At 39.2% G+C, this 15,701-nt stretch overlaps 1 protein-coding gene across 1 annotated transcript in view; it reads right to left on the reverse strand.

Moving 5' to 3' along the window:
• The window catches only part of LOC149285471 (E3 ubiquitin-protein ligase RAD18-like), a 76,250-nt gene that overhangs the window by 30,453 nt on the left and 30,096 nt on the right, over nucleotides 1-15,701 (reverse strand). The window contains exons 5-6 of the mRNA XM_089495386.1: nucleotides 9,808-10,118; nucleotides 8,293-8,392 (exon numbers count right to left, since the gene is read on the reverse strand). Coding sequence (XP_089351512.1) covers nucleotides 8,293-8,392; nucleotides 9,808-10,118 — 411 coding nt within the window. The remainder of the gene's footprint in view (nucleotides 1-8,292; nucleotides 8,393-9,807; nucleotides 10,119-15,701) is intronic.

The raw sequence follows: 15,701 nt of genomic DNA on the forward strand, positions 1-15,701 counted from the left end.
AACCATTTTGGTGCTATTACACACAAAAATGGTGTATAAATGAACACATGCAATGGACTGTTGCTTCCTCCTATCAAGGTAGATAAAAGACAATTTGAATGCTTATTGCATCTAAAATAAAGATAGACACAGCAATATGCTGGTATGCAAAGATTATCTCACATCATCACAATTAGAATATTGTTTTCCCAGGAAGCCGCAAACACTGTTCAGCCTCTGCTGAGAGATGATTGAGGGGTATTATAAGCCACCTGCCAAACCCCCATAACAACAAACAAGTCATGATATGCTATGACACAAGAAACAATCCAATATAGACAATGGTCTGGAAAATAAAAGCCAAAAGTCACAGATGCCAAGTCAGCTCATCTATTACAAAAGGCATATTATTTTTCATCTATATGGCACCAACAATTTCCGCTGCGCTTCTGACAGTTCATACATTCAGGGGATTTGGCAAAACTAGAACTGACAGACTAAACCAAAGGATACATTATGGAAAGAGGGTCCAGCTCCCAAGCTTACATTAACAATTGCAAGTCATCATTGAAAAAGGCTCTTGTAGATTGTTTTGGAATACATTATGTAGTGTTTTAAATTATATAAGTACACTTGTGTGAAAAATAAAGTACACCTTCTTTGAATTCAATGGTTTTACATATCAGGAAATCAGTTGTTCCTTAAGAGGTCTAAAATTAGGTAAATACAACAACAACACATGGCATATTAGATTGTGTCATAATTTATTTATTTATTAAAAAAATAAAGCCAAAATGAAGAAGCCATGTATGAAGAACTAAGTGAACCCTTACTGCTTTCATAGGAATTGAGATGCTAAGAGACAGGTGCTGAAAATCAAATGCCCTTGATTAATTTACCATTAGCAAGTGTGACCACCTCTATAAAAGAAGATGTTTTAGCAGTTTGCTGGTATGAAGGGTTCAGGTGTGTGTTCACAATGCTAAAGAGGAAAGGCATCAGCAATGATCTTAGAGAAGCAATTGTTCCTGCCGATCAATCTGGGGAGGGTTATAAGGCCATTTCCAAACAATTTAAAGTCCATTGTTTTACAGTGAGAAAGATTATTCAAAATAGTTGCCAATCTTCCCAGAAGTGGAGGTCCCAGTAAATTCACCCCAAGGTCACAGTGTGCAAAATCAGAGAAATTGCAAAAAAAAAAAACCAAGAGTTGCATCTCCAACTCAGCCCTCCGTTAGCATGTTAAATGTTTAAGTTCATGGCAGTAAAAAGACTGAATATGTATGGTTTGTTTGGAAAGGTTGCCAGGGGAAACCCTCTTCTCTCTAAAGAGAACATAGCAGCACGACTTGGTTTTGCAAAGTTGCATCTGAACAAACCACAAGACTTCTGGAACAATATCCTTTGGACAGACGAGACCCAAGTGGAGATGTTTAGCCATAATGCATTGCGCCACATTTGGCGAAAACCAAACACACCATATCAGCACAAACAAATCATACCAACTGTCAAGCACGGTGGTGGAGGGGTGATGAGTTTGGCTTCTTTTGCAGCCACAGGTCCTGGCAATAATTGAGTTGACCATGATTATATCTGCTGGAGAAGACCTCTAGTGGACGATACATCTACAATTTTTGTGGTCCTCTTGTTTCTTGCCCTGCAGAGAAAATTCAACTTCTAGATAAGTGCTGGAAAAGACTTCTAGGGGATATTTTGTTTTGTGGTCCTTTATTATTCTTTCTCCTGTGTAACTGAGGTTTTCTAGTTAAACATTTAAAAACTGGCTGTTGGACGCTGTCCTCTCACTCACTGCAGGTCCTTCAAAACATACAATGCTATAAAAGCTTTATCGTAATTCTGGGTTCTCTTCAAGAATAATTAAGGCCAAGTCTGTCTGAACTCACTTAGTATAAACCTCTTTCCTCCAGCTGCAGATTTATTGTATACATTACAAACAGAATCCAATCTTCCAGCTTCTAAGTTTAGGGGAATTCATCACCCTTCTCTAACTTTAATAACAAAACAAGCAGGCGAGGAAGATGAAAGCAACTTGTAGAGAGGAAGGGACAGCAGGGATTCTTACTGTCTGAGCCCCTGCACACGTTACAGCGTCAACTTGCACCTTGACTTTAAGGATTCATTTAGTTTTATTGCTTGTCAATCCTCCCCTACCACATTTATAGACAAAAATAAAGTAATTACATCAACAAACTAACACCAGTTTTCTCAGGGGTGGGTTTTCTCTCTGCAATTTAAACAAAGCTTTTATTGAGAAGAAGTGTCTCCATTTAGTCATCTAAAAGCTGACCCGTAAAAAAATCAATTAAGCATAAATACTGCGTATATGTTAAGTTTTATCAGAAATACTTTCTTAAGAAACGTTTTAACAAAAAAGATTCGACCTGAGGCACTTGCCTAAACTTCCAACTATTTCACAATTTATGCATCAATATAATATTTACAAAAGATTTTAAATGGTAAAAAAAATATATAGTCGGGGAGAGAATGGCACACATTCTGATTATTTTAAAAGAGAAAAATGGAAATGTAAGTTAAATTGTGTTACTAAATTGTTTATAATAAAAATGCTGAATTATTTTGAAAATGTGTTTGTTGATGTAAACTATGAAAAGTCACTGGGCTAGAAAAATATGTTGAGTTAAATACATTTTTTCGGGAAGGCATTAGGAAAGCAAATAGGGCAAATGGCACTAATTTCAGGAGTGTATTAATGTATAAGTATGTTTATATATATAAATCCGGGCATTTGTTACTATGACAACCATCTGAAAACTCTGTCAAGTAAATTGATGCGTAATTGTTTGGACATTTGGACATTCTGGAGTTTAAATCGGACTGGTTTTTTTTCTACACCAATGCAGCTCATCCCAGTACAAATCACAGATCAGACTGGGAATGTATCCCTAAATTTACTAACACATTTTAATAGACATACGCTTCATGCGAACATAAAGTGTGATGTTGATGCTAAATGATGAAGGGGGAAAAAAACACATAAATCAAGGGGAAATGCACTTAAAGACTAATATGCCCGCTAAGTATAATTGCAAATTTACCCCAGCTTAACCTTACTCACTCCCAGGAGCAACAGTGCTTTCCCAGTATCCTTTCATTATTCTTTGACAAACTACTTTGTATGTTTTAACCTTTGTAATAGACTAAGAGATGGAATTCTAAACGTTGTTATTGGTTATCATAGACATAAACTTTCATATTTCAATTGTTGGATGAATATCAACATTTAATAGATCTGATTTTGTTTTTCATGGAACGTCGAAGCAAATCAAGATTCCATTACCATTTCAATGAGAAAGGCTAGAGCTTCTTATCGACTCTGATGATCTCAATGATCCAGTAAATTGACTTTATCAATAAGGAAGCATACCTTATGATCATGCTTCTCTCTGGCCACTGGTTAAAGTGGCAGTTCCAGTACTACAATGACAGACTTGCACATTGGGCAGGAGGTCAGTAAACCCCAGGCCAGCCCCAATTCTCCAAACAGGCCACTTAGCTTAAGGTTAGCTTAGGTTCAGGCCAAAAGGTACCAACAAATAGCTGTAAAGTTACAGGGAGAGAGGAAGGGGGGGGGGGGAGAGGAGTGAGCCTAAACAGAAAGTAGTATGAGAAACTCAGAACAAGAAATAAAAACAATGGGAATTCTGACCCAACATACATTATACAACGTATAGCGAGATCAATGCGCTAAAACCCAAAACTCTCCCGTGAACTCTCCCTTTAGTGAATAAACTCAAAAGCTCTTCTCCTGTTGTCAGCGTGGAGCTTCCCTTTCAGAGTGATTTATTACCTAAACAAATGTTATACCCTCAAATATTGCATTACTTTTTTTGTCTAATTCTCTGATCGATTATTTGCCAAAATGACATACATGACCATACGTCTTCTGAAGAATAAAAGTCTGTGAAAGACAATTAGACACCATGGGAAGGGTAGGTTATATTCTACGGAACATTTCATGTACAGAGCCTAGGAGAGAATGTTAAATTAACAAAATCCTGTCTTTACTTAATTTTCCCTTAAATGAAACTTTGCTACCATTCAGATTATCAGGTATAGATCTATAAAGCATCTATAATTCATGGTACTATATTTGAAAGTCAAAGTGTAAATTAACTAGAAAACTAGGAAATGGGAATTAAACTCAATAATCTTACAGAAATGCAAATTCACGAACCAAAAATCGTATGCAAACATGCTATTCTCTCGTGTACGGGGTCCGTTTGCATATCGGGTCACAGCAGGTGCTGATGTCACATTTTCCTTGGCGTGTGCATTTGCTGGTAATACCGTTCACATGGTGTATACGACACAACCCATTTACTGCGTGTGCGGAGGATCACAAATCAGAGACATTGTATCTGCACGGCTCATGGTTCTCATGCAGATGGCTCCCCCGAGCAGCTTGAAAATAAAGACACCTTCTATTTTATTTAATTCAGAAAATTGGAGACCTGACAAAGCGGGCTAAACGGCTGAGTTCCCTGCTAAAGGGGCAGATGTTTTACACAATGCTGCTGGTACCGGTCCTGTTATACCAGGGAGACAGGGTATTTTTACACAACGTGAGTCAGCACAGACGCAGTGAAAAGAAATTGTTAAAAGGAGCAGTCTGTCTTATGGAGGCTCAGGGGACGCTGTAATGAACGTACACAGTGACAGCATCCTTCAGCGCCCTGGGGCCAGGATACCGCGAAATTAAAAGCCCCCTTCATAGCACGGAGATGTACAGGTAGCCGCCCGAGCTCCCGCAGACTGCACGGCTTTGGTCTCCGATCTGTTGCTGCTTAGAGGGAAATTTTTATTAGATTTTCCTGAACATTTGATTTGGCGTCTGTGTAGGCTCCTGGGTTAATTACAATATGATTCAATCTGATGGCAATACTTAAAATGCTGTAAAGATCAATGAATGTTTAAGGCCCCACACACACAAAAAAACAACATCTAATGTACAGCTACGCAGAGCATGTCCACGAAGAGAAAAACCTGACAATTATCATGAGAATTGTTAGAGCACATTTTATAGTCACAAATTGGCGATGACTTGACGAGAAGCCAAGTGCTGCTTTCTGTCTGACATACTAAGTACCACCTTATCTCTCAAGTACACAAAGGCTTAATATTTATGTCATCATTTTCTGCAATTCACAGCACTTCAAATGTCTTCAGGAAATCTGTATTTTTTTGGTTGTACTTTAAACATAGCAGCTCCAACAAAACCATAAATGTAATCTAGTGAAATCCCAGATTGCAAGCGCTCCAGACCATGATTAGGAAAATTTAAGGAACTTGACTTGGTCAGACGTGGGAAAATATATATAATTCAAAAAGTTATATCGAAAGTTAAGCTAGGACTTGGTGGAGCTCTATACTCATCACAAATGAGTAGATAAGTGGAAAATTGCCAGCCCTTAGTTATCACAGCTACCACGCGTCCTTTGCCTAAGGAAGAAGCATGTAGAACAGGGGTGTCCAACCTGCGGCCCTCCAACTGCTGCAGGACTACATATCCCATAATGCTCTTTCAGCTAAGGGGAGATGTAGTCCTGCAGCAGCTGGAGAGCCGCAGGTTGGACACCCCTGATGTAGAAGATTGACTGGTACATCTGCGTTCTTCTAAAATACCGGGTGCCTGCTAAACTGTGAGGCCTTGGTTTTGGACCTTCTCATAACCAAGCACATGTACTGCGAGCACGTGTTCTGGAAAAGTACCACTCCATAGTCTATACAGCAAAATCTATGTGGGAGGGAACGAAAAAAATAAATAATACATGGCTTTTTTTTTATCTGAATATTTGGTATCAAACTTGGAAAAATAAATTAGCCCAAGATATGATCCTGAACAAAAGAAAAATGTTGTATGTGTAAATATATAAACAAGCAAAATATTCTTGTGGCTTAATTTAGCAGCAAAACATATTTCCTTCAGAAGCAGGCCGGGAATGTAAACTGTTATCAAATTGAAATGTTACAGTATGGAATTAACAACAAACGTATTGCCAAGGTCACGCAAGCCACAGGAGTGGCGATTCCCAGCTGGAATAGAGAATTTAATTCGGGGCCCGGTGCAGCACGTATGGCGGAGATAAAAACTAATGAATGACACACACGGCTCGATGAAGAGAGGTTCGGGCACCAGCTGCGCTGCGGATCAGAAGCCTGGCAGCTACACGAGGTCTGTTAAACCAGTTCCCAAAGAATGCCAACCAATGTCCGCGAGTAAAATGACTCTAATCAACTTCAAGAAGAGACACCGTCTGCACATTAGCTTCATTAGACAAGACCCACTATACAAATCAAATCTGCTCTTATGAAAAAGCATCTGTCAATAATAATAAAATATTTTCTGTGCTGTGTGAATTCCCCCACCGCCATTTACTTAAAACAGTGGTCTCTGCCAACTAGCCTGCCTCTTTCAGCCTCTAGTGGGCGCACTCTGCAAAGCGCCGGGGTGAAACAACTAATCGATAAAATCGATAATAATCGATAATGAAAATCGTTGTCAACGAATCGATTTTTATCGATTATAAAAATTATAATCCGACCTCAAACAGAGATCGGATTATAACACTAGAATCCAGATCCCCCGCAACGCTGCAGGGGACCTGGATTCCCCTCACTGTCGGCCGGTCTCTCACTTCCGTCTCTCTCCCCCCTCCCATACACCCCTCTGACTCCTCCCCCCTCCCATACATCACTCTGCCTCTCTACCCGGCTCCGTTACTGACTTCATAGAAGCCTCAGCGTAAGTGAAGGGCAGTAACGGAGGCTGTCTGTGCGCATCGTTTAGACCCCCGCCGGCTGACAGAGGATCATCCTCTCTGTCAGCCGGTGGGGGTCTGCATCGCACAGACAGCCTCTGTTACTGCCCTTCACTTACGCTGAGGCTTCTATGAAGCTGCAGTGAAAGTTCCTGTCAGTAACGGAGCCGGGTAGAGAGGCAAAGCGGTGTATGGGAGGGGGGAGGAGTCAGAGGGGTGTATGGGAGCCACCCTCCCATACACCACTCTGGCTCCTCCCCCTCCCATACGGCACTCTGCCTCTCTACCCGGGTCCCTGGTGTCTTGTGAACCTCCGTGGCTGACAGGAGGCAGAGTGGAGTATGGGAGGGGGGAGGAGGCAGAGTGGAGTATGGGAGGGGGGAGGAGGCAGAGTGGAGTATGGGAGGGGGGAGGAGGCAGAGTGGAGTATGGGAGGGGGGAGGAGGCAAAGTGATGTATGGGAGGGGGAGGAGGCAAAGTGATGTATGGGAGGAGGCAGAGTGGTGTATGGGGGGGAGGAGGCAGAGTGGAGTATGGGAGGGGGAGGAGCCAAAGTGCTGTATGGGGGAGGAGCCAGAGTGGTGTATGGGAGGGGGAGAAGCCAGAGTGGTGTATGGGAGGGGAGGAGCCAGAGTGGTGTATGGGAGGGGCAGGAGCCAGAGTGGTGTATGGGAGGGGCAGGAGCCAGAGTGGTGTATGGGAGGGGGGAGGAGCCAGAGTGGTGTATGGGATGGGGGAGGAGCCAGAGTGGTGTATGGGAGGGGGAGGAGCCAGAGTGGTGTATGGGTGAGTTATGGTGGTGTATGGGGGGTATTATGAATTTCAGGGCATATAGGGGGTATAAGGCATATCGATATTAGGCATATCAGGGGGGCATAAAACATATCTGGGGGTAAAAGGTATATCAGGGGGCTCAGTTGCATATCACTGGCATATAAGAGGTATAAGGCATATATGGGGGCATTGTGGCAAGCTGGGGGTCAGATGTGCATAACCGGGGGCAGTTTAAACAAGGCTTTTTTCTCATAGTTTTTATTAAATATGAAAAATAGTTAACATATGAATTAATATTTACTAATAACTTTGTATTAAAACCTAGTTTGAGAAACAATGTGTTTGGGTTCTTGTAGCTTTTATTATTATGTCAGTAAAATAAGAAGGTGAATAGAGAGAGGCCATTGCAATAAAGAGATGAAAGTGTAAATTGTACGTTTTTTATTACATTATTTTAAATTGAATTTTTTTTTAATTTTTTTATCTGATTAATCGAAAAAATAATCGGCCAACTAATCGATTATTAAAATAATTGTTAGTTGCAGCCCTAGTTATATCCAAACTTTATGCACGGTGCTGCACAGTTGGGGAATTCAGTCTAGTGAACCTAAGCCTAAATACAGCCCTGCGTATAAAAGGACCTACCGCTGACAATGCCTTACTTGACTACTCTTACTCGTCTTACTTAAGAACTCATTCTTTGCTCTTTGTCCTTTATTTGAATAATAAACGTTCTTACCTTCGTAAACTCTCCTTCTTTTCATCACTGGTTAGGCAGCTATCCAGATGTTTGTTTATATACTGCTCCGAAATACCGACACCACACACCGGGCACTCCACTGCAAAGCAAATTATTCAACCATGATTCGATGGGTTTGGAGAAGAAAGTCATCACTAGACAGAAAATAGATCCTGTAAGACTAATGCTTAATCGCAAAAATGTCCTTTAACGGAACAGCAATGTAGACAAGGAGACGTTTGGACGTATATATGTCTTACAGACACGCAAGATATGCAAGAATACATCTTACGACTTTCAGGAATTTCCTGGGTAATAAATATGGATTACACTAGCTGCTCTGGCCTTTATTTTGCTTATAATATTTATTTAATGAAGGCAGAAGAGCAGTTTATAAAATTTCCATAAAGTGAAATAAGAAAAATAGTTTAAAATTCTGGCTCCAATCCGGTATTATAAAGCACCAAGAAAATGATGTACTGCCCCAATTAATTGGCACCAGAAGGCAGTATAGATATCCGGCTCCTGAGATATTATCTCTGTCAGCCTCTAAGGGTTTGCACATGAGACCGAAAACCATTTCTTAATGTCACATCTCCAAGGACATTCTGGTAAATGGGTCCAGACTCCTAAATCAAGCCATCCAATTCCAAGCCCTCCCCGTCTACATCTTCTCTCACACTCGGCATTATCCACACACTGAAAACTTTCTCCCATCATTTACATATATAGTATTTAGGTCACTACAGATGTTAGAGTTTATATAATCCCAATGTGCGGATTTGTTCTTTATAAACTTTTTTTGTCTACTCGTTGCTTGTACTGGATGACCAACAAGATCACGTTTGGACCAACTTATAATTAATTATAGTTCATCTCTTCTTCTCATAGTTTTTTCTTGCATGCACATGTAAAGATGGATACATCAGATGCGTTCAGCCGCACATATACACAGCAGCGTGTATCGTGAGACATACTCATTGATTCCGATGGGAGACCTTTCCTGACTTTTCCCTGACCTTTCCCTAAAAGTAGGGACGGTGTGTATCATCTCTGGAACTTTTCCACAACTTAATTTTGATGATTCTAGCCATTTTTGTTAAGGGGTGTAAGGAAGAAGACAGCCTCAGAACAGGAAACTAATTGATATGTGTGATTTGCCACCCAGCTCAGCTTCCCTAAGGTACGACAATTATTTACCCTTGTACCATATATCTCCAAAGTAAGTACAAGGAATGAAACATTAAAACATACAACAATTAGCTATGCCTAAACCGTTCCAAATAATAAAGGGCAGGGCTGTAATCAAAAACCAATTCTACAAGATTATACAGAATTTTGAATAAGAAAAATACCATATCTGTAACTTGTAGCAGAAAGATGGCGGACGCGTCACAGGAAAGAAAACACAATTAGAATGCTATGGCAAATATGTAATTATTACATCTTATGGACAAGTTAGAGATTTCTTTAAAATTACAAGCTTTTGACATATTACACGCTTCCCAAATGTACCTTTTACTTGTACTTTCATGGTAGATGTGGAGGGTGTTGCTGGGCCAGAAGTGTCCTTCTCCGAGCACGGCATCTCCACACATTCTTCTTTCAACGTCTCTGTGGACATGGAGGGAGCGTTCCTAGAGGCGACGGCTGTTCTTTTGGATGTTGGGGTGCTTGTTTTCACCAGAAATGTGTCCATTAATTTATTCTCTTGCTTTATTTGTTTCCCTGTGCACCCTTGGGATGCGGTAGCATCCAATTTGCCCTTGGATAGATTCTGCGGAGGTGTCGGTGGAGAAATCAAGCTAAACTGGGACAGATGCTGCCTAAAATATACAACAGATTTGTTTGCTGTGCATTTCATTGTGTACCCAAAATATAAATAATGAAATAAGCATAAAATCCGACATAAAGCACTTCATGCATCTGTCTTACAGCATATTAAAAACACCAGTATAGTTCTCCAATAAAATATTTTACGCATTCCCGAATTTAAAAAGGAGAAAGCGCGTGAGATTATCTTGGCTCATCTCGTGACTCCGACTAAGAACTAATGCAAATATTTAAGTAAAAAAAGAACAGTTAAAAAGAACATTTACGACCGGTTTCCTTTTTTTTTTTTTAGGACAAATGCAGAATATCAAGTTTATATAATTGTTGTATGATAAAATGTTGATATTTTAGTGTGTTTTTTTCTACTTTATAGCAGGCAGGGCTTTAATAAAAGATAAAATACAAAACCGTGGGTGATTAATATGGCCAAGACAGGACAACACTAAATAGCTTTAGCTCACTTGTGCCATTAGAGAGGAAAAGTCAAGTGTCTCCATATCAAAACAGTAAAGGAATGGTATCTGTGGGGCCAAACGGGTGACTGAGGGATAACCCCGGACACGTCAGTTTGAAAGCATTCCCACAATGATGAATACCAAAAGCAAATTGACTGATATATGTAAGAAGCTGTGCAAATTGATGTACTTTATGACAAAGAAACCAGCAGGGAGGCAGGCCTTACTGCATCAGGGTTTAATTAACTTGTTAGATTTATCACCGATCCATTATAAAAGCCAGCAAATGAACTGCAGAGCGTTAAGAGGCTCCTACGGAGCTCCTCTGTTCAATAGAAGATCTCCAGAGTCTCCGGATATCCAAGCAAAGGTAGCCAATGCTCTGATATACATCAATGTGTTAAAAGGAATTGTCACATCTGAGACAAAACCACAACAGAATCCTGCACAGAAAGCCATCTATCACTTGTACTGGCATTATTTTATTTCATTGCTCCTATTAAAAGTTATTCGGTAACATTTTTCATCTCTGACACCCGCCCTCCGACCAAGGCACAGCCAAGATACTTTTATTCCAAGTTTCATTGATTTAGAAACATAGCATTTGATGGCAGATAAGAACCATTCGGCCCATCTAGTCTGCTCAGTTTTTTCTGTTGTAAAAACTTCAAACCCTCCAGTCTTTGATCTGGATTAAGAATAGCCATATGCATATACCATACATGTTTAAATTCCTTTACTGTATTAACCTCTAACACAGCTGCTGGGAGGCTATTTCATGATATATTTTTTTATCCTTCAAACCATTCAGCATTTTAGCAGCCCTTCACTTAGCTCAACGTCCTTCTGGAGATGGAGTCTCCAGAACCGCGCCAGATATCTGTAAAGTGGCAGAACCAGCTCCCTCTCGCCATGATTCCTCTGGAAACACTGCACTGGAGGCCAAGTCGGACTATGTAACACACTTCATGCTGGCTGTAACAGGGTCACTTATTGGGTTCACTAAAGGGTGAATTGACAGAAGAGTTTTGAAGGGGTAACACTAAAGAACTGAGCTGGCCCTACGTAACGCATAGGTCAATGTTTGAGGAGAAGTTGAAGAACTCTCCCTGGTTTACATCACAGAGGGGCAGCCAAGCTCTCCTGGCAGTTTAATCTCACTGGGGTCGGACCTTCACAATATATAGGTCAAGGAGTTAAAACTGTCCTGCAAACTCTCCTTTTAGTGAATAGACCCAAATGACCTTCAAAGTTTCTACATACCTGTTTCTATATAATACACAAAAATATAAGCAACTTTGGGTATTCTGTGGTGAGTATACTTTATTCTACTTGAGAACAATTAAATTACTTTAATTTGTCCATATCACAGGAAAGGATAATTATATCACAGATGTTGAGTTTTTTTGCTTACTTGAAAAAAGTATTTCATTACTTATTATTTCACTACTTATTTTTATTTTTAGATGGTTTGTTTTAAGGCATCACTTGCCCTCTACAATGATTTTTTTTTTTGGGGGGGGGTTAACAACTGGACCTTTAATATCTACAGCGCCAACACCCTAAAGGACGGTGCTGGAGAGAACAATACAGAGACTGCGGCCGCAAGTGACATTTATGGGAAATGATTTCACTTTATATTTCTATTAACAAGAGCACTTTCAAGGATACCCTTGCTCTGCAGAGATCATAAAAAGTGATTTTATTAATATGCCAACAGAGATACCTGCACCGTATTAAATTTAAACGTTTACCAGTATATATATATCCATGGCTTTAAGCTATAGGTACTCAGTTCATACGTAATTCTTAAAGAAGCAGGTTTTTAAAAAAAAAAATCACAAGAACAGTATCAGGCCATTTGTTTTCATATTATATATATATATATATAGATAGATTAAAGTTAGAAAGGGGTAAGTGTCAGGGGGATTTAGTTAACCACACGGCGATCTCAGTACCTGGTTGCAATATAGTGTCTTTAAAGGAAAATGGTCACAGCTTTGGGCAAATATAAAATGTATTTATTAAACACACATATGATTTTTACTTTTTAGTGTCAATCAGTGTAACTATTTTGGAGATATTTAGTTTAAACCATCAACTCAATGGAGCTGAGATCTTTGCCTAAATGTGACACAATAAGCATTATCTAACCCTTTCCTGTACTGAGGTTCTCCTTTCTGTTCAGCCCATGCTTACAAAAGCTCCATGAACCAAACAAAAATCACCAACTCAGCTAAAATTTGGCTGCCACCACAGCATATGCATTAGAGGAGGTATTTAATACATATATATATATATATATTATTTTAATCTGTAAATATCATTTTACATCATGTTACATTTGGGGAAACATCAACAGGAAATTAACAGATGTGGGAAAGGTTGAACTTGTCTTTTTTCAGCCCATGTAACTATGTAACTACATACAGATCTACTTTAGGAGGTACTTAGAAGAGAAATGAACATTTTGAGAAACATCGTTTGACCCCCAAAGGCTTTTGAAAAGACTGCATTCCTGCTCTATGAAAAACAAGGCTTGGCTCTACAATGGCGGTGATGCGTAGTTGCTTTATTTCTACAGCCAAATAAATACAATTCGCTACCAAGAAGCTGTCTACAGATACCAAATATAATGAATGGGCCAGCTGTGATGTGGCAAGTTGGAGGGGCAAACTCCAGAGGCATCTCAAAGTGCTCAATGTCATCCATCAGAAGGTCGGCACGTATGAGAGTATTGTTTCAAACAGTGATGCAAATCCAGTACTTTGTGAGTATGTATGGAGACTTGAGTATGGTCAACCTAACTCAGGTGCTTGATATCTCTAGACAAGCGTCAAACTCAAAATATAGTATAGCTATAATGAATCATCCATCTACCGTCTTCTGCTATAAATAAAATGAATAAAACATAGGCCAGGAAGTACATTCTGTCCTCAGGTGCGGCAGTGACAGGAGCAGTATATCTAGCCTGAAAACTGGCTCTGTGATGATTTTATATTCCATCAATAGCAATATTGAGTTTGCCGGTCCCACAGCTCTAAAAATATCAGCAAGCCTTATTACTAATGGGCCGAGAGAACTTTTAACCCGTAACTAAAAAATTCCATTACTCTGCAACGAGGCTAATCAGCGAAAATCTGGAGTGATGAATTGCCGTTACTTTGTAGTGGGAGCTTTATGTCCTCGACTATGAAGTTGAACACTTGACCTTCCTTGATGGAACCTCAACTCTATCAGATCCATGAGACAAGAAGACACATTCTAGATAGAAAAGAGAAATTTTTCTTTATTTTTGTCCTTTGATGGATATAATCCCATGGCCTGGGTTTTATATATTTACAGTAGATAAAAAAAATATTGCTGTGGACAGACAACCGATAAGGTGCCATTCAATTAAACCCTTTCAGCATTTTAACATAGCCGCTAAAAAGAGAGGCCGGTACGTAACACAACAGTAGTTATGAAGGCTGTTTAGCTTTCCAATAAAATTTGTCATTGTAAAAATCACCCGGTAGTTTTATGCTGGGGAATTTATGTACAGTTATACTTGAAGGATGGGTGAAACGATCGCGAGAAGTATTATTTTATACAGAATAATAACTACCAACATCAAGCGGCCAGACGGATGTTCTGCTGGCAGGCTGTGTTATTCCATGATATGTCATTAATTTGCAAGACTCACTAATAGTCTAAAAATGCAAATCAGAAACAAAGGACAAGTTTTATTACAGCAACCTATTCGTATGCTTAGAAACTACATTAAAGCAGCAGCATGCATGTCCAGGTTGTTAGTAGAATATTGTGCAATTTGCATTCTGTTCTGTGTTCTTTTGTTGTTTCTTTAATTGCTACTTTGTGGTTATCATGCACCTTCTATAGATATCTTCTATAAGCCTACGGTTTCTGTATCAATTATTTCCTATTTGCCTTAGGTTTTCTGGCCTCTAACCTATTATTCATGCCATTTGTAAAATATGTTTTTTTGACCTTTGCTGAACACACACATATATATATATATATATATATATATATATATATTCACAATGTCATCTTCCCTTTAGTTCAGCAACCTTTATACAACTTGAACAATTAAAGGCTCAGTATATAAAATGATTTGAGCATAAAGACTGCTTCCAACCATTCCTTAAATACCGCCAAAAACACAGATGAGTTGTATAACGTTTCTTCTTATGCCAATGAACACAATAGCTGAGTTTCTTCTTCTATATCTTATAGAACCCGTAAGGCGCGTATGGAACATTCTGAGTGCGTCTTGTGCTTAAAACAAACATTTGCGTTACATAAAAGATTTGTTTTGATGCAAATAATCTTTAAAAAAAAGCTTAGTGTTGAAACATCTCTCTCCTCCTTGTCGGTCGGATAAGCTTGTATCTTAATCTCTTTCTGTTACAAACTACACCTACTTCAAACATGTTGCTATTGCGCACACGGCCAATTAGACCCACATTCTGTACTGTTTAAAGTAACATCCTTGGATAATGTTTGAATAAATTGCCTTCGAAAGGTCAAAGAGATATAAACGTAATAAGGAATAAAGTATTTGTTTTAAATATTTTATTTCTCAAGGAGACATGAAGTTATTAAATATTAGTGTCCTAGGGGCATCTTAAGAGGATGTATGCTTGTTTTCTTCATATTGTCCAGCTGTTTTTATTAGTCAATACCCATAGAAGCCGAAGGAAAGCATCTCTTCATAAAACAGAAAGCAGAATTATTCATTTGAAAGATATAAAGCAGATACTTGAGAAATATAAATCCTCAAACATATGTAAGATCCTCTACACAGTAAAGGTATTAAGCTAAAGATGGCCAGCAGAGGACCTCCTGCTGGCTTTGGACTACAGCTCAAAGGCGTATCAGCTGAAAGCAGTTAGTTCCTCAGTCCTCACCTAGTCCTTGTGGGAGATGACATTTGCTGTTGATCAGTAAACCTTAAAAATCTATTAGAGAATGGCATGTGTAGAATTCTTTCATCTTAAAACAACACAACTTTATATAAGAGAAAAAGGCATCTGAGAAGGGAATATAATATTATATAAATAAATCCTGCATCCACTGAAGTTTCTTTACAATAAGAACCATGAAGATGAGAAATTC

This window comes from Sceloporus occidentalis, unplaced genomic scaffold, assembly GCF_023333645.1.
Source record: "Sceloporus occidentalis isolate IW3139 unplaced genomic scaffold, rSceOcc1.0.p SCAF_79, whole genome shotgun sequence".
In the NCBI taxonomy this organism is placed as follows: Eukaryota; Metazoa; Chordata; class Lepidosauria; order Squamata; family Phrynosomatidae; genus Sceloporus; species Sceloporus occidentalis.